The sequence below is a fragment of the Dendrobates tinctorius genome, unplaced genomic scaffold (genome assembly GCF_039654945.1).
Source record: "Dendrobates tinctorius isolate UK_male_01 unplaced genomic scaffold, ASM3965494v1 ptg000032l, whole genome shotgun sequence".
NCBI lineage: Eukaryota > Metazoa > Chordata > Amphibia > Anura > Dendrobatidae > Dendrobates > Dendrobates tinctorius.
The window spans coordinates 24,436,186-24,454,483 of record NW_027361700.1 but is presented as its reverse complement, the minus strand read 5'-3'; the positions used below and the strand labels follow the sequence as shown (position 1 = coordinate 24,454,483).

At 44.9% G+C, this 18,298-nt stretch overlaps 1 protein-coding gene across 4 annotated transcripts in view; it reads right to left on the bottom strand.

Moving 5' to 3' along the window:
- Positions 1–376: 376 nt before the first annotated feature.
- The window catches only part of WIPF2 (WAS/WASL interacting protein family member 2), a 41,238-nt gene continuing 23,316 nt past the window's right edge, over positions 377–18,298 (bottom strand). For all 4 annotated transcript variants that reach the window (XM_073572610.1, XM_073572611.1, XM_073572613.1 and 1 more), the window contains exons 7-8: positions 4,484–4,585; positions 377–3,568 (exon numbers count right to left, since the gene is read on the bottom strand). In XM_073572610.1, the coding sequence (XP_073428711.1) occupies positions 3,528–3,568; positions 4,484–4,585 (143 nt within the window). In that variant the 3' untranslated portion in view covers positions 377–3,527. The remainder of the gene's footprint in view (positions 3,569–4,483; positions 4,586–18,298) is intronic.

Sequence of the window (18,298 nt, the reverse complement as noted above, 5' to 3'; positions counted from 1 at the left end):
CAGTACAAAAAAAATGGAAGGATCCAGCGATGTCGGGTGACAGTTAAAAACAAATATTTATTGTCAAAATGGCATTAAAATATCCTCAGGCACATAATGTCTGGCACCACTGCATGGGAACAGATCTACGCGTTTCGACGTAAGGTCTTTATCAAGCATCTCTGCCATTTTTCAGTGATTTTTGTATATTTTTGCAGGATTTTTTAAGTCCTTTTTGTGTCAGTGAGTTTTTGATGTTTAGTAGTAGGACTGGCAAGTGTAAGGATCTGGGACGTTTCCCTTACACATCTGCATATTTCCTTCATGACACTAACAGGTACTGATCATTATTTCTATTCAGATACAAGAAGTGAAATATACAAAAAGAGATAATACATTATTTTATATAGATATATTTATATTTTAGTATTTTTCAACCATTTTCTTGTCGCCCTATTTTACAACATACAAAATAGACTTCAGTATCTATAAGTTCAGATTATTTTAGAGTAAAATATACATTAGAAAAGAATAAGTACCAACTCTGCTCAATGTTTAACCCTTTTTTGCCAAGAAGAAGCAAAGCATTGTGCGCCAGAGTAGTGCATCTTGGGAGATGTATGCACACCACTCTAGGCTTCACAGTAGTGGAGTGTGCATACCACTGATGCTCTGCAATCCACCGCTTTGTGTCCTATTAGCAGCCTGAAAGGGGGAGTAATGTATAAGCAAGGGGTCACAGTTCATGCACTGATTGCCACTCATGACTTGGCTCTTGGGAACGTTTTCACTTTTGGCTGGAGAGAAGGTGGTACCTTACAGATGTGCAAAGATTCTTGGCACCCTGGTCCGGTGTCCACTTCGGTACTCCTTGGCAAGTAGACCAGGGCAGTCTGGGCACCTCTTGCTATTAGATAACATCGCTAGTGCCACCAAGGATGATGGCATTCAAGTATAGACTGTGCTGGTCCAGCTGCTGCATAGAAACAGAATGGACACTGGATAGGGTGCGGCAAGTCTTTTTGCTCATCTTTAAGGTATAGTCTCCTAGCTTCCACAATGATGTCCAGCAGTTATGCTACTAATGTGTCATTAATGTGGGAAAAACCCTGGAGACCTACCACTTGCACCTTGCCAATTAGTGGTGACACCAGGAGCAAGTCCCACAATCATAGGTGTTAAAACCAGGCAGAAAAACCCTTTAGCCACTTCAATTTAATCTTCCTTGGACAGTCCCGTCTCTATCCCTTTATGTTGATTAGTAGTGACATAGGAGTGCTCCAATCATCCCTATGATTGGATATCAAGGGCAGACCAGGTATTTCATATAAACAGGTAATATCCAATATTGCTATTTGAATCAATAGTTATAAACTGGACTTCTCAGACTACGCATGTCAATACCCAAAATTTTTTTTAACGTATGTGCACATCTTAAATATCTATCCAAGTGCTTGTTATTGTCTCAATGACTTCATTCTATTTTCTTTGACATTTGTGTGGGTTTTTCCTCAATCAGGGATTATTACGTGCTGTACAATGCAGTTCACCGTGGGCTATTTTTCACACTTTGGTGGACTCTTTTTGGCTCCTTGATGTCTCTCTCAAAACACAGGTTGCTCTAGGTGTGACTTTTTAGTTATTCTTCAATAGGCTTCTCTATGAAGAGAGGTTATTTAAAAAAAAAAAAAAAAAAAAAAAAAAAAACACACCCAGGAAATACTTCGTAAAATACAAGAAAAAAAAACAACTGTGTGTGAAGGAAGCCTTATGCTGCATTCACACATCCATGTGTTACCATCCAAGAAAACGGATCAACTGTTCTCAGGTGTGTTTTTTTCTTCACTGTAGTAGACAGACCGAACTGTCTTCTATCCATTGATCCGTAATGGCTCAGTTAAAACTGGATGGAAAGCTGAGGTATGAAGTCTGTCTTCAATGTCTTTTAAGGATCCCCACAGACTAATCGCCAGGTATGAGGCACAAATAAATGATAATAGGATATGTTTGGAGTCAAACAGATTCTCACTCTCAGGCCCATGATTTTAATGGATCTGTAAAATAATAGCAATTCTACTCTATGGAGTCCAAGTACTACCCGATTAAAAAAAAAACAAAAAAAACTATGATGTGCAAATGTAGCTTTATAAGAGAATCGCTTATTATGGCAGATGTGCAAAGAGCAGACACCAATGTGGAGAAAGTCCTCCAACTATACCAGCAGCTGGCGTAAACTGTAGAGCAAGGGTACAGATATTCCATGAGTCCAACTCATAAGCAGCAATCACTTACACCAAATGTGAACCCCTGATATAAGGCAAAATGATTCCCTACAAACCCAAGCAGCATTGGGGGTGTTGGCGGTCATAAACATGCTGCAGCTTAGTGTCTCCAGTATACACAGATGATAAACATGCTGCAACAGAAAATGACAGTAAATGTCTCTATACGGTGCACTGTGACAATGCAGAGTACCTCTGCACTGGTGCTATATGTGCTTTTCTAACTACACTCTAAAAACGTCCAATACCCAGAGTATGGTCCATTAGAAACCTTAGTATTGTCATAGCTTGTCTACACATAACCAGGGAGGAAACTGGTAACCATATTGCATTCCTGAAATATACGGCAAGGGATTAATACTACAGTCATAGCTATTTCAGAACTGAAAAAGCAAACAAAAAGACAGGTATGAGATGGAGGGTATAGGGATAAAATGTATGTGAAGACGAAGAAAGGTGGAAGGGGGAGATTCCAGTGACCTAAAAATGAAAACCACCACTTATGACCCTCCTATCTGCATAGACAGCGAAGTGCATAACCACCCCCCAAAAAAACAAAACAAAAAAAACTTGTTCCCATCACCGTATTAAACACAAACCTCCACTAAAACGAATCAAAGTCTCTAATTCCAATGCATCCCTCGGTTGCCACGTATGCTTCTCCAGCCATGTTGTACTGTAAGTGTTGCTGAAGAATGTAGTATGCGATAATCATGGTCCCAGTTTCAACCATTTGAGGTCAACATCCCGAGTTGGGCCAGGTCTCTTTGGGTAACCGTTACAAAGTGCATTCTGTGGAGTACAAGGCCTGGGAGTGCAGGGCAGCTGGTCATCACTAGTCTTCCTGGGGAGGTTATATGATCCTATAGTCTAACACGACTCTTCTCCCTTATAGTGTCTACGTTATGGAGTTTTACTTACTCCGAAAAACCTCTTCCTACAAATATTTTAAACTATTCAGTTTCCCATGGCATTAGCAAAAGTAACCATCTTTTAAGTCTGACAAGTAGACAATGGAAGGAGAAAGACCAGAAGTTTCTTGATTAGACCCAGGAGTTGGAACCGCACAATGCCCACTCCCGTGCAAGGTGTGGAGAGGGCGATGTCAGTGGCTAGGATATGGAATGCATAGACAGGCAGCAGGGGGCCACCCAGCTCCTTTTTGTTCACAAATGTTGTCATGCGGGAGCGACCCAACTCATTAATGGGCAAAGAGGACAAGGGCTGGGGCGAAGAGTCCAGGCAGCAGAGACTTGCAATGTCATCTCACCTCGGAATTGGCGGCAGCGGAGGAGCTCCACGGGTTGCTAAAAGACAACAATATACCTGTCAGAGGAAATGCACAAAAATACACTTGACCTTAAATGGGGTTCCCAGACATTTATCAACTAACCACATGATAAATGTCTTAAATTCTCAAACCACTCCACTGAGACTCCCCGTTAAGTAGAATGCTCTCAATCAAGACAGCTAGAGAGAATGTTAAAAGAGCAGTGACCAAATGTGTCCTATTATAGCGATACAGCTTGTCTATAAACATCAACCCCAAGATCCTTCTCCTATGGCTGAGGAAAGGGCTCCATTCTAGTGAGTCTCCACAGCAGGAACCCTAGCAATCACACACTTTTCACCTATCCTGTGGGAGAAATTGTCCAAGCAATTTTGGAATTTACCTTTTAAGAATCCTCTCAGTTTTCAAGACTACAGGGATTTTTTTAAATCTATTCTCTAATCGTTGCCTCGGTTTTAAAAAGGCCAACACTGCAGTCTGAGGTAGCAAGATCCTTAGAAAAGGAGTGCAACATTTACAAACCTTTTGCTATTGAGCTTATGAGCACGGCTCTGCAGCATGGGAAAGGGCACAGTTTGGGCCATTGGTTAAAACACTATCAATGATCAGAAGAACTCAGCCACCAGGAATGCATTAAGTTAGGATGCAGAAGAGCTTTGTGCTCCTGAAAAAAGTGCATTAGAAAACCCCATTAATCCCTTTCAGATGTGACATAATACTATGCCACATTTTGATCCCCTTGAATGGAGCACCTCACTAAAAATATGCAATAAAAAGATTATCCTCATATGGTTATGTCAGTGTAAAAATAAAAGTTATGGCTCTTGGAAGAAGGGGAGAAAAGAAACAGAGGCGCCAAATTGTCCTGATGGGAAAGTGTTAAAAGAAATGTTCATAAAGATAGGAACTTTTGCTATTGCTCATGCTTTACCTCTGTTTGTTTTACTTGGGTAGACTTTTTGGAAGGGTCTGTAGTCCTCTGGAGCAGGAAACTCATCCACCGAATGGAAGGAATATTTTGATTCAAACTCATCTGTAATACAGTTTACACATAAACATGCAAGTAAGTTACACAACACATACGAGAGGTTAGAACATTCAACCAAGGGCTTTTAAATAGAGGATGCACCTTAGTTTGTAGCAATCTCCAAAGTTGCTCATTGAATCACCTACAATCAAGAACATATACAGCCCTTTTCAGGAAACCCATAACAGGTCTGCCATAGAGGTGCATGAGACCTAATTTTCTATCAAATGCCGCAAGTTTTTTTTCTGCAGATTAATATATATATATTTTAGAAAATTAGGAAGGGGAAAGGGAAATTTGTGCTCACCAAAATAGTCCTGTAAGCCGGTCGTGCCTAGGGATCAAATGGCTGACCACCATGTGTTGCAAACATGGAGAGAAGGAAGATCCGGCACTGGAGACTTGATAAAATCCACGATAAGTTTTATTCACATAATTTCATGATAAAACCATAAAGGGGAAAACAGACCCCCCACGCCTGACGCGTTTCGAACCTTACACCAGGTTCTTCCTCAGAGACATGAAACAAAACAGTTCACAAAATGATTATAAACATTCCTAATCAGCAGAGGGACTCCACACATGTGTATAATCAAAGAGGCAGACAACTAAGCCCTCAAATCACTGGTGGAGTCACTCCCTTGCAAGAAGAAAGAAAAAAAAAAAGGAAAAGACCTATACAACAATGGACAAGACATAGAATAAATAAAAACATGTGCAATACACACGTATAAATGCATAAATACATAACTATCAAATGACAAACAACAAAAAAAAACAAAAAAAAACACTGTTTTGTTTCATGTCTCTGAGGAAGAACCTGGTGTAAGGTTCGAAACGCGTCAGACGTGGGGGGGTCTGTTTTCCCCTTTATGGTTTTATCATGAAATTATGTGAATAAAACTTATCGTGGATTTTATCAAGTCTCCAGTGCCGGATCTTCCTTCTCTCTTCATATATATATTTTACACACACACACACACACACACACTAGCTGAAGAGCCCGGCGCTGCCCGGGCATAGTAACTAACTGTGATTAGTTATAGCAAATTATAGTTATCCTCCATCCCATAGTCCCGTGCCCATATACCCATCATACATATCCACGATCCCATATACCCATCATACATATCCTCCATCCCATAGTCGAGTGCCCATATATCCATCACACATCCTCCATCCCATAGTCCCATGCCCATATACCCATCACACATCCTCCATCCCATAGTCCCATGCCCATATACTGTACCCATCATACATATTCGCAAAACCATAGTCGAATGCCCATATACCCATCACACATCCTTCATCTCATAGTCCCATGCCCATATACCCATCACACATCCTCCATCCCATAGTCCAGTGCCCACATACCCATCATACATCCTCCATCCCATAGTCCCGTGCCCATATACCCATCATACATCCTCCACCCCATAGTCCCGTGCCTATAAACCCGTCATACATATCCTCCATCCCATAGTCCAGTGCCCATATACCCATCAAACATCCTCCATCCCATGGTCAACCATTATGACATCATAATGAGCGGCGGGGCTTGCAACCTATGACGACATCAGTGTCGCCATGGCAACCATTATGATATCATGAGGGGCGGGGCTTGATACACACTTTCCCCATTATGTAGCTAGGGGCAAAATTGTCTGGTGAATTGGAACGCGCAGGGTTAAAATTTCGCCTTACAACATAGCCTAGGACACTCTCGGGGTCCAGACGTGTGACTGTGCCAAATTTTGTGGCTGTAGCTGCGACGGTGCGGATGCATACACACACGTACATATCCCCGGCGCGACCAATCAGCAACCGGCGCAGTCCGTCCGCGAATTGGCGCGGCATTCGATCGATGCACGCCACCGCAACCGTCGGGACATCTGCGGCGCTAGCCGCTGATCACCCGACGGTTGCCGTGGGGTCATCTCCTGCCGCACGGAGGTTAGCGGCAACGCAGCAGGGAGTTGACCGGCGCAGCGCTCAATGTGCGGATAGTACCCAGGGTCCGGAGGAGAGGAGACTCTCCTCCAGGCCCTGGGTACCATAAACCTGTAAAAAATAGAATTAAAATAAAAAATAGTGATATACTCACCTTCCGACGGCCCCCGAACTCTTTCCCTCCTCTCACCACGCGCTCGGCATCTTCCGGTCCCAGTAATGCTTTGCGCGATAGACCGCTGATGACGACGCGCTCTCGCAAGAGTGACGTCATCTCCGCTCCTTCGCGCTAAGCATTACTGGGACCGGAAGATGCCGGGCGCGTGGTGAGAGGAGGGAAAGAGTTCGGGGGCCGTCGGAAGGTGAGAATAAATTTTTTTTAAATTTCTTTTTTTTTATTATTTTTTACATTCTTTTACTATTGATGTTGCATAGGCAGCATCAATAGTAAAAAGTTGATCACAATTGTCAAACACTATGCTTGACAAGTGTGACCAACCTGTCAATCACATTCCAAGCGATGCTTCAAATCGCTTGGAATGCGCTTGAATTCCGCATGAGAAAAACGTATGTTTTCTGCGGGAAAACGCATGTGAATTCGCACGCGTTTTTCCCACGGTGGGAGTTGCGGAAATGCTGCGGAAATTTCCGCAGCATTTCTGCAACGTGGGTACTTAGCCTCAGCGTGACACGCAGCAGAGGCCAGGCCCCCGCTGTGAGATCGCCAATCATGGTGGATCGTCCTGGACCATCTTTTGAACATCAGTCTCCCGCTGGCCATATTCTAGAATACCTGATGCGTTAGAATCGGGCCACCATCTAGTATAATATATACAGTATATCCCACTCACTTTATCTGAACATAGCTCTCCATCAAACTCCACTGCACCCAAAAGCACCACACACTCTGGCTGGTGACCAGCTCATGCAGCCTTTATCTGTCCTCATTCCCCATTCCCTCAAGATGGCTGGACCATCATTGCAAATAAGCACCTGTTCTTTTTGTCTCCTCCCACCTCATTGTAGATTGTAAGCTCTTACGGGCAGGGTCGTCATTTTTGCTTTAATTCTTGTATGATCTTTAACGTTGCTACTTATGACGTGATGACGTGTATATGAACTGTAAAATTGTATAAAGCGCTGCGGAATATGTTGGCGCTATATGAATAAATACTATTATTGTTGCTACTGGAGATTGCTGCATGCTGTTTTGGGGTGTATGCTTTCCTCATTGTCCTATTCCCATTTGGTTTGTACATTCCTATCCCTCCCTGTATACCTTTTTACCTTTAGTAAATGTTTTTGTATATTTATTGCTTTCCTTTCTCCCTGTCTGACTTATGGGTTAACATTCTGTCCCATGCCCCTTGGGGAAGGGGACAGCTTAGGGAATAACAGAACAGTAAGGCTGGTGACCCAAACCTCCTCAGCTTTAGAGGTACCTTTGGGAGCAGGGATAGTTAGGGCCCCAGTCCTGGGGACGGTTCAGGGCCCCGTTCTCTAATCAAAAAACAGTCACTGCACGAGAGGTACATAGTATAGTCTAAATAGGGTAGCGGAAAAACGTGTGTGTGTCTGCGTGGGGCAGGTGGGGGGGGACACCAACAGGAGCTAAAAAAGTAGAGATGTGACATTTAGGCTGTGTTCACACAGCGTTTTTTTTTGTGTTTTTTCCCGCGGATTTACCAAAATATCCGCTCAAAAAAAACACTTAAAAGAAGCTTCCCATTCATTTTAACGCATTTTGCACTTTTTGTGCATATTGATGCGTTTTTTTCCGCGAAAACGCAGCATGCTCATTAATTTCGCGGAAAATTCCGCATTTCTAGCTCTTTTCTTTGTGTCTGGGGACGCGCGGGGGAAAAAATATAAAATAAAAAAAAAATAAATTAAAAAAAAAAAAAAAAAAAAAAAAAAAAAAAAAAATCGCAGCAAAAACGCACGTTTTCTGGTAAGGAGTCTGGTTTTTATGCTGAAATTTTCTGCATGTGTGCACATAGCCTTAGTGGTGAGCGAGTATACTCGTTGCTCGGGTGTCCTCCGAGTATTTTGGCGTGCTCGGACATTTAGTTTTCGTCGTCTCATCTGCATGATTTGTGACTTGTGGACAGCCTGAATACATGTGTGGAATGCCTGTTTGTTAAGGAATTCCCACATGTATTCAGCCTATCTACAAGTCGCAAATCATGCAGCTGAGACGACGAAAACGAAATCTCCGAGCACGCCAAAATACTCGGAGGTCACCCGAGCATGCTCAGGAAAACCCGAGCAACGAGTATACTCACTCATCACTAGTGACATTACATGATCCAGCAATTTTGATTTCTCCCAAACCTGACTATTGGTCTATGAATTATGGAGCAAAGAGGTTTATTCCAGTGGAACAAGCACCCAATTTGTTTTCTTGTATGAAACGGGGAGGTTGAGCAACCCACCATTAACCCCTTCACTCTCCCAAGCCGGTTTTCACATTCATGATCAGTCCAAATTTTACAATTCTGACCAGTGTCAATTATGAGGTAATCCTCGCTTAAACATAGCATAGTGGTTCTTTCATTACCTCTTGTACGTGACAATGGTGGTTAAATTTGCTTGATAAGACTTGTGCTTATTTGTGAAAAAAAAAAATCTGAAACCTGGCGAAAATTATGAAAATTTAGCAATTTTCATCTTTTAATTCTTATGCCCTTAAATCAGACATATGTCATGACCAAATAGTTAATAAATAACATTTCCCATATGTCTAACTTTACATTAGAACAATGTTTGAAACACTTTGTTAGGAAGTTAAAAGGGTTAAAAGTTGACCAGCGGATTTCTCTTCTAACAAAATTTACAAAATTTTTCTTTTTTTCCAGGGACCACATCAGATTTGAAGTGACTTTGAGGGGTCTATATGACAGAAAATACCCAAAAGTGACACCATTCTAAAAACTGCACCCCTAAAGGTGCTCAAAGCCACATTCAGGCTATGTGCCCACGTAGCGTTTTATTCCGGACACTAAAAACCGGACTCCTTCCCAGAAATCGTGCGTTTTTTTCCGCGCGATTTCACCGCGATTTTCGCGTGCGATATTCAAGCACTTTCCAAGGGATTTGAAGCATCGCTTGGAAAGTGATTGACAGGTTTTTACTATTGAGGCCACCTATGCAGCATCAGTAGTAAAAGATAGAATGTTAAAATGCAAAAAGAAAAAATAAAAAAAAAAATCGGGGTATATTTACCTTCCGGCGTCCCGGGCTGCCATCCCGGGCCTCAGCGTTCCCAGTAATGCCTTGCGAGACCTGTGATGACGTTGGTCTCGCGTTACTATAGCGATCTCACGAGACCGCTAGAGTCACGCGAGACTACATCATCACAGGACCTTGCCGCAAGGCATTACTGGGAACGCTTAGGCCGGGAATGCAGCGCGGGACGCCGGAAGGTAATTATACCCCGATTTTTTATTTTTTATTCTTTTTTTTTTACAGGGGTATGGTACCCAGGGCCTAGAGGACAGTCTCCTCTCCTCCACACCGTGAGTACCAACTGCACATGAGACGCTTAACTTCCCGCATGGTGGGCATAGCCACATGCGGGAAGTAAGCGATTCTCATGCATTCCTATGGGTGCGGAATCGCGGCAATTCTTTGCGATTCCGCACAAAAGAATGAGCATGCTGCGATTTTTTCCGCGATGCTATTCCGCTGCGGAAAAAAGCGCAGCATTAGCACAGCATGTGCGGAATGCCATAGGAATGCATGGGGGGCGTTCTGTACACGATTTTTAAACATTTTCGCGCCGAAAATCGCGGCAAAAACGCTTAAAAATCCCTACATGGGTACACAGCCTCAAGGAGTTTATTAAAACTTAAGGGAATTTTTGCAATGTGGAGAACAAAAATTAACTTTTTGTGTAAAAAAAAAAAAATGTTCTTTTAGTCTCAAATTTTTTATTTTCAAAACGGTAATAGGAGAACATGGACCCAAAAAAACTGTTGTGCAATTTCTCTTGAGTATGCCGATACCCCATATGTGGCAGAAAACTACTGTTTGGGGCAGAGCAGAGCTCAAAAGGCAAGGAGCGCTGTTTGACTTCTTGAATGCATAATTGGCTGGACTCATTAGCGGACGCCATGTCGCGTTTGGAGAACTCCTAATGTGCCTAAACAGTGGAAAACCCCCACAAGTGAGGCCATTTTGGAAACTATAACCCTCCCTCAAAGATTGTATTTAGATGAGTGGTGAGCACCTTGAAAGACCCCCCCCCCCCCCCTTTCACAGACGTTTATAACGTTGAGCTCTGGGGAAAAAAAATTTCCCCAAAAAATGTTACTTTAGCCACAAACTTTTTTTTTTCATTTTCACAAGGGTAACAGGAGAAACTGCAGCATACAATTTGTCGTGCAATTTCTCCCGAGTACGCATATACACCATGTGTGTGTGTGAAAACTACTGTTTGGGCACACAGCAGGGCTCATAAAAGGAATGACATTTTGGAATGCAGACTTTGATGGAATGGTATGCAGGTTACATGTCGCGTTTGGAGAGCCCCTGATGTGCCCAAGCAGTAGAAACCCCACACAATTGACCTAATTTTGGAAACTAGACCCCACTGAAGGAATTTATCTAGAAGAGCAGTGAGCACCTTGAAACCCTAGGTGCTTCACAGAATTTTAAAACTTTGATATGTGAAAATGTTTTTATATTATTGGGCAGTGAACAAAGAATAAATTATATTTTACCACTAAAATGTTGTTTTAGCCTTAAGTTTTTAATTTTCTAAGGGTTAATAGGAAAAAATGGACTTCAGTTTGTTGCAAAAATTTCTCCTGAGTGCACCAATACCCTACATATGCGTTAATCTGGAAATGCTTTTCAGGCACAGTGAAAAGCTCAGAAGGTAAGGAGCGCCATATTATAGTGCAGATTTTGCAATGACGGTTTGCAGGCGCTATGACCCACTGGGAAAGAGCCTGCGGTGCCAGAACAGCAGGACCCCACATAAGACCCCATTTTACAAACTAAACCTCTCAATGCATTCATCTAGGGGTGCAGTTATCATATTGACATCACAGGTGGTGTCACAGAATTTTATACCATTGAGCAGTGAACAAAAAGGAATTCCAATTAACCACCAAAATTTTGTTTCACCTCCATATTTTATATTTTCACACAGAGAAATCTGTAAAAATGGCACCAAAATTTGTCTCACAATTTCAGCTGAACGTGGAAATACCCTATATGTGGCTGTACAGTAATGCTTAGCCATACGGCGAGACTCAGGAGGGACGTAGTGCTATTTGCTTCCTGGAGCGCAGATTTTCCTAGGATAGTTTGCCGACTCTGTATACAGAGCCCCTAAGTGCAAAAAGAGCAAAATCCCCTATCAAGTAATCTCATTTAGGAATTTATATACAGGTATAGTGAGCATTTTGACTCCATGGGTGTTTTCCAGAAATAAGCAGCAGTGGATAATGCCAAGTGAAAATTGCAAACTGCTGTTGTAGTGCCTGTACATTGTAGTGACCAGTACATGGTAGTTTCCAGCTTGTGCTTCTGGAGACATGCACCCTAAGTTGGGCGGACTCTCATCGCTACAGAAATGCCAAACATGTGGATGCTAAATGTAGTTTAGCCACACTTCGTGGCTCAGAAAGGAGGAGGGGCATTTGGATTTGGGAGCGCCGAGTTCGTTGGATTTCTTTTGTTGGGTGAGAAGTAGTGATGGGCGAGTAGCATTGTTGCTCCGGTCTTCCCGAGTATGCTCGAGTGATCTCAGAGTATTTTGGCGTGCACGGAGATTTAGTTTTCTTCGTCTCAGCTGCATGATTTGCGACTTGTAGACAGGGAATTCCCACATGTATTCAGCCTGACAAACAGGTATTCTACACATGTATTCAAGCTGTCTAGCAGTCACAAATCATGCAGCTGAGGCAATGAAAGCTAAATCTCCAAGCCCGCCAAAATACTCGGGCCACCCGAGAAACGAGTATAGTCAATCACTAGTGAGGAGCCATAACGATTTTCCAGAGCCTTTATGCTAATAGTAATGTGGAAACCTCTACATTTCCATTGACAGATAACAGACCTGAGTGTGGACTTGCTTTTTTTGTGGATTGAGTTGAAGCTTTTATTGGGAACATTTTGGATTACATGTATCCTATGCTCTACGATGAGCAATTATATTGGGGGTTTCCATCTAAAGCTCCAAGTGACGTGATGCAGATGAAACTCTCGAAGAATCCTTTCACTATAATGAGGCAGCAGAGTTACTCTGGACTCCATCTGGCCTCTGTTCAGCAGTGTCCTTTTTTCCCCCCAGAGGTGCAAAAAAAAAAAAAAAAAACTGTTGGCAACAGCACTTTTATCATGCCAAAAAAGACAGACACCGCCGGATCATAGGTGGCCAGATAGCATCCACAGTGACTTCATCTACCTCATATAGGGAATGTTCTTGTTCTGCCGGGGGTTCCGTCTGAATCACGCATTTACACAAACTTCGGTGTAATTGCTCAGCGCAGGATAAATGTGAGTAGAGCCTTAGGCTACTTTCACACATCAGGTTTTTTTTTCGAAAGGCAGGATCCGGCTATTTGTTAAAAAACTGGATCCGGCGTAAATTTTGGAGAACTGAAGAAACTGATCCGTTTTTCCGCCGGATCCGTCTAGCAGGTTTATATCTGTTTCCTTGGGCTAGCCAATTGGATCTGAGCATGCGCAGACATAAAAAGAAAAAAAAAGGATCAGGTGGCCGGATCCGTCTTTTTACGGATCCGGAATCCATAGGCTTCCATAATAGCAAAAAAAAAAAAAAAATGGATGCGCCAGTTCCGGCGCTGTCCGGTTTCTCGCCGTAGACAAAAAAAAATATAAAAAAAAAAAAAAAAAAAAAACCACCTTACTTGAGACGTTTTTTACAGACGTCGGAATGAAACATTTAGCCGGATCCGGCGAAAACCGGAAGAAACGGAAGGCCATGCGGCACCATCCAGCGCTAATACAATTCAATGAAAGAAAACTGGATCCGGCCAGCAGCTTTCGCCGGATCTGGTTTTTTAACAAATAGCCGGATCCTGCCTGTCGGAAAAAACCTGATGTGTGAAAGTAGCCTTACTGCGATCTTTGGGAGGCAGAATGAAAAGAAAAAAAAAAGAAAAAAAAATAATAATCAACAGCAGGGGAAGAATTGGTTTTATTTTTTACGATTAGATTTGTTTAAGTGATTAGACAACTTCATTCTTCAGGTTGTTGCGATAACAGAGATACCAGATTTGTAGCTTTTTTTTTTTTTTTTTAGGTTCGGCTGCTGTCACACACTAAAAGACGCTTTTTATTTCCAAATATAATTTTTGCAACGCCATGGTTTCAGGACTCTTTTCTCTGCTAGCAATAGTTATCAATAGCAGCATTTAAGTGGGTTAAACTTCAAGGAGCAGTGTGGGCAGTGAGTGCCGAGTGTCAGCCATGATTTTAGCTGAACACCCCAAGGCGATCTCATTCGCACAGCTGCTGTACATGCAAAAAAAAAAAAAAAAGAGATTTTTGTGTACTCACCGTAAAATCTCTCTCTCTTAGCCTTTAATTGGGGGACACAGAACCGTGGGTGTTATGCTGCTGTCCACTAGGAGGCGACACTATGCATAATCTGAAAAATATTAACTTTGGCTCCTCCTCTGCAGTATACACCCCTGGACGGCGTCAGCCTTCTCCAGTTTTGTGCAAAAGCATTAGGAGGAATATACCAGAAACATAACCATGCCTGTAAAAAAAAAAAAAGGCTACTATAAACAGGCTCAAACAACAATATGAGAACCCAACCGTAACAACGGCCCGCAAGGGCTACAGGGTGGGAGCTGTGTCCCCCAATTAAAGGCTAAGAGAAAGAGATTTTACGGTGAGTACACAAAAATCTCCTTTACTCTGTCGCCTTATTGGGGGACACAGAACCGTGGGACGTCCTAAAGCAGTCCCTGGGTGGGAAGCAGTGGACGAATATTGTGCCGACAGTCCCCTAGACTTGGAGTACTGCCGCCTGCAGGACCCGTCTACCCAGGCTCGCATCCGCTGAGGACTGGGTATGCACTCTGTAGTGTTTTGTAAATGTGTGCAGGTTAGTCCAAGTGGCTGCCTTACACACTTGATGTGCTGAGGCTTGATGCCGAATGGCCCAAGAGGCCCCTACCGCCCGCGTAGAGTGTGCCGTGATACCGGCCGGAAGAGGAGAATTGTTGAGGCGGTAAGCCTCTTGAATGGTGGACTTGATCCACCTAGCAAGGGTGACTTTGGAAGCCGGTAGGCCCTTGCGAACGCCTTCTGGAAGAAGGAAAAGTGAATCAGACTTCCGGAAAGGAGCAGTCCTAGACACGTAAACACGCAATGCCCTGACAAGGTCAAGCGTATGCAGAGCCTTCTCTACCCTATGAACGGGAGCCGGGCAAAGAGACGGTAGTGATATTTCCTCATTGAGGTGGAAGCTGGACCCGACCTTCGGAAGGAAGGATGGTACTGTACGGAGAACCACCTTGTCCTGATGAAAAACCAGGAAGGGTTGTCTGCAGGAAAGAGCTGAAAGTTCAGACACCCTGCGTAGCGAGGTGATTGCCACCAGGAAAAACCACTTTCTGCGATAGAAAGCGGAGTGAGACCACCCTAAGGGGTTCAAAAGGAGGTGACTGTAGTGCTGTCAAGACCAGGTTGAGGTCCCACGTCTCCAACGGACGTTTGTAGGGGGGAACCAATCGGGAAACCCCTTGGAGAAAAGTCTACACTTGCGGCTTGTTAGCAATACGCCTCTGAAAGAGCACTGAAAGCGCTGAGACCTGGCTCTTCAGCGAGCCCAGGGATAGCCCGGCGTCCAGGCCTGACTGAAGGAACCCGAGGGCCTTTGGAAGAGAATAGGGAAGTGGAATCTGCCCACGAGAGTCGCACCATGTGAAGAAAAACCTTCCAGGTACGATAGTAAATCCTGGCTGAAGTTGGCTTTCGAGCCCTGATCATGGTTTTAACAACGTCCGGTGAAAAACCTGCTTGGGTCAAAACCCAGGTCTCAATGGCCACTCCGTCAAATTGAGAGCCCCTGAGTTCTGGTGGAAGAACGGGCCTTGTGACAGGAGGTCGGGACGTGTGGGGAGACGCCAGGGAGCGTCTGCTGTGAGTTGCACGACGTCGGCGTACCATGTACGCCTGGGCCAGTCTGGAGCGATCAGAATGGTGGGAACACCCTCTTGTTTGATCTTCCTCAGGACTCTGGAGATCAGGGGGAGGGGTGGAAAAATGTACAGAAGCTGGAACTGGGTCCAGTCCTGAACCAGGGCATCTGCTCCGAGCGATCGCGAATCGCGCGTCCTGGCCATGAAATTGGGAACCTTGGCATTGAGATGGGATGCCATCAGATCCACGTCCAGGGTCCCCCAACGATGACAGATCTGACCGAAGACTTCGGGATGGAGAGACCATTCCCCAGAGTCCATTCCTTGTCGGCTGAGATAGTCGGCTTCCCAGTTGTCCACGCCCGGAATGTGGACCGCGGAGAATACCGACCTTGCATCCTCCGCCCACTGTAGGATACGCGTTACTTCGGTCATCGCCTGGATGCTGCGGGTGCCGCCTTGATGGTTCACGTATGCCACTGCCGTGGCATTGTCCGACTGTACTCTGATATGAAAGTCTGCCAGCAAGTGATGGAAGGCTTGCAACGCCAGGAAGATGGCCCGAATTTCCAGGATGTTGATGGGCATGGTCGATTCCCTTGGTGACCACCTGCCTTGCGCTCTGTGATGTAGGTGCACCGCGCCCCAACCCATAAGGCTTGCGTCGGTGGTCAAAACCTTCCATTGACCGGAAAGGATTTTCCCCTTGCAAGCGAGGTTGGCTTGAGCCACCAGTGCAGGGACCTCCTGGTGTTTGCTGATAACCGGAACTCCCTGTCGAGGGAGAACGGATTCCTGTCCCAGGACTTGAGGATGGCCAGTTGAAGGGGTCTGAGGTGAAACTGGGCAAATGGTACCACCTCCATTGCTGCTGCCATCCTGCCAAGTACTCTCATGGTATACCGGAGAGATCTGGGGGACTTGCGGAGGAGTGTGTGAACTCCCAGACGGAGAGCCAGTGCCTTGTCCCTGGGGAGGATCACCAGACCCTTGGAGGTGTCGAATAGCATCCCCAGGAAGGTCAGAGACTGACTCGGGGTAGTCGAGGACTTCTGTAAATTGACTAACCATCCCAGGCGCGTCAGAGTGTCGATCGTGATCGAGACGTTGACCTCGCAGTCCTTGAGGGTGGAGGCCTTGATGAGAAGGTCGTCCAGGTATGGAACGACTACTATGCCTCTGGAGTGCAGAACATCCATGGTAGCTGCCATGACCTTTGTAAATGTTCTGGGGGCCGTGGCCAGACCGAACGGGAGGGCCACAAACTGATAATGGTCTTGGTTGATTGCGAATCTGAGAAACCTCTGATGGGCGGGAGCAATTGGTATATGCAGGTATGCGTCCTGTATGTCTATGGAGGCAAGATATTCTCCTTTTTCCATAAACGCAACGATTGACCGGAGGGATTCCATGCGGAAGTGACGAACTCGAACGTACTTGTTGAGTTGCTTGAGGTCTAGTATGGGTCGAATGCTGCCTCCCTTCTTGGGCACCACAAACAGGTTGGAGTAGAACCCTCGGAAGCGCTCTTCTGCTGGGACTGGCACTATGACTCCTGCTCGCAGGAGGGAAGAAACCGCTTGACGGAAGGCCTGAGCTTTGAGCGGGGATTTTGGAGGGACAGATGGAAAAAACCTGTGCGGTGGGCTGGTAGTAAACTCGATTTTGTATCCTGAAGACACTATTTCCTTGACCCACTTGTCTTCTGTAATAGGCAGCCAGACCTGCTGAAAGAGTAGCAGTCGTCCGCCAACAAGTGGGGTGTCTTCGAGAGGGCATGAGTCAGGACGAGGGAAAAGTCTGAGGTTTTCCTCCTTTAGGTTTTGCCTGGCTTGCCTTTGATTGCCAGTTCCTGTCCGGCCTCTGTGCCGCCGTGTGTTGTCCCTGCGGGGGGAACGATTACGGTTTTGTGCTGGGCGTGAGACGGACCAGCCCGAAGAATTCCGAAAGGATCGGAAACGAGATTGATTACGCCTTTTAAACGTGCGTTTTGGTCTTAGTTGAGGGAGGGAAGTACTTTTGCCCCCGGTAGCATTGGATATCATTGTATCCAGCTTTTCACCGAAAAGACGGCCAATGAAGTACGGGAGATTTGTTAGGGACTTTTTTGAGGCCGCATCCGCTTTCCATTCTCTTAGCCAGAGAATACGCCGGATTGTAATGGCGTTTGATGCTATTCCCGCTATTCCTCTTGCAGAGTCCAACGCTGCAAGGACCATGTAATCTGCCACCACTGCAATTTGCACCGCCTGGTCCGCCATCTGAGGATTTGAAGCTTGAAGGCCCTTTTACAATAGAGCAGCCCAAGCCATGATGGCCTTGGCTGCCCAGACTAAAGCAAATGCGGGAGCCAAAGAGGCACCTGCCGCTTCAAAGATTGAACGAGCCATGCGTTCGACTTGTCTGTCTGCCGTGTCCTTGAGGGTTGATCTGTCCGGCAGCGAGAGAAGCGTTTGTGCTGCCAGCCCAGAGACTGGAGGGTCCACTTCAGGCGGATCTGTCCAATCCTTGGTGTCTTTCTGTGGAAAGGGGTATTTTGCTTCCAAATACTTGCGATTGGCGAATTTTTTCTCAGGCTGCGAAAAATGCTTAGAAAGGATTTTTTGGAATTCCGGGTGATTAGGGAAGACCTTCGATG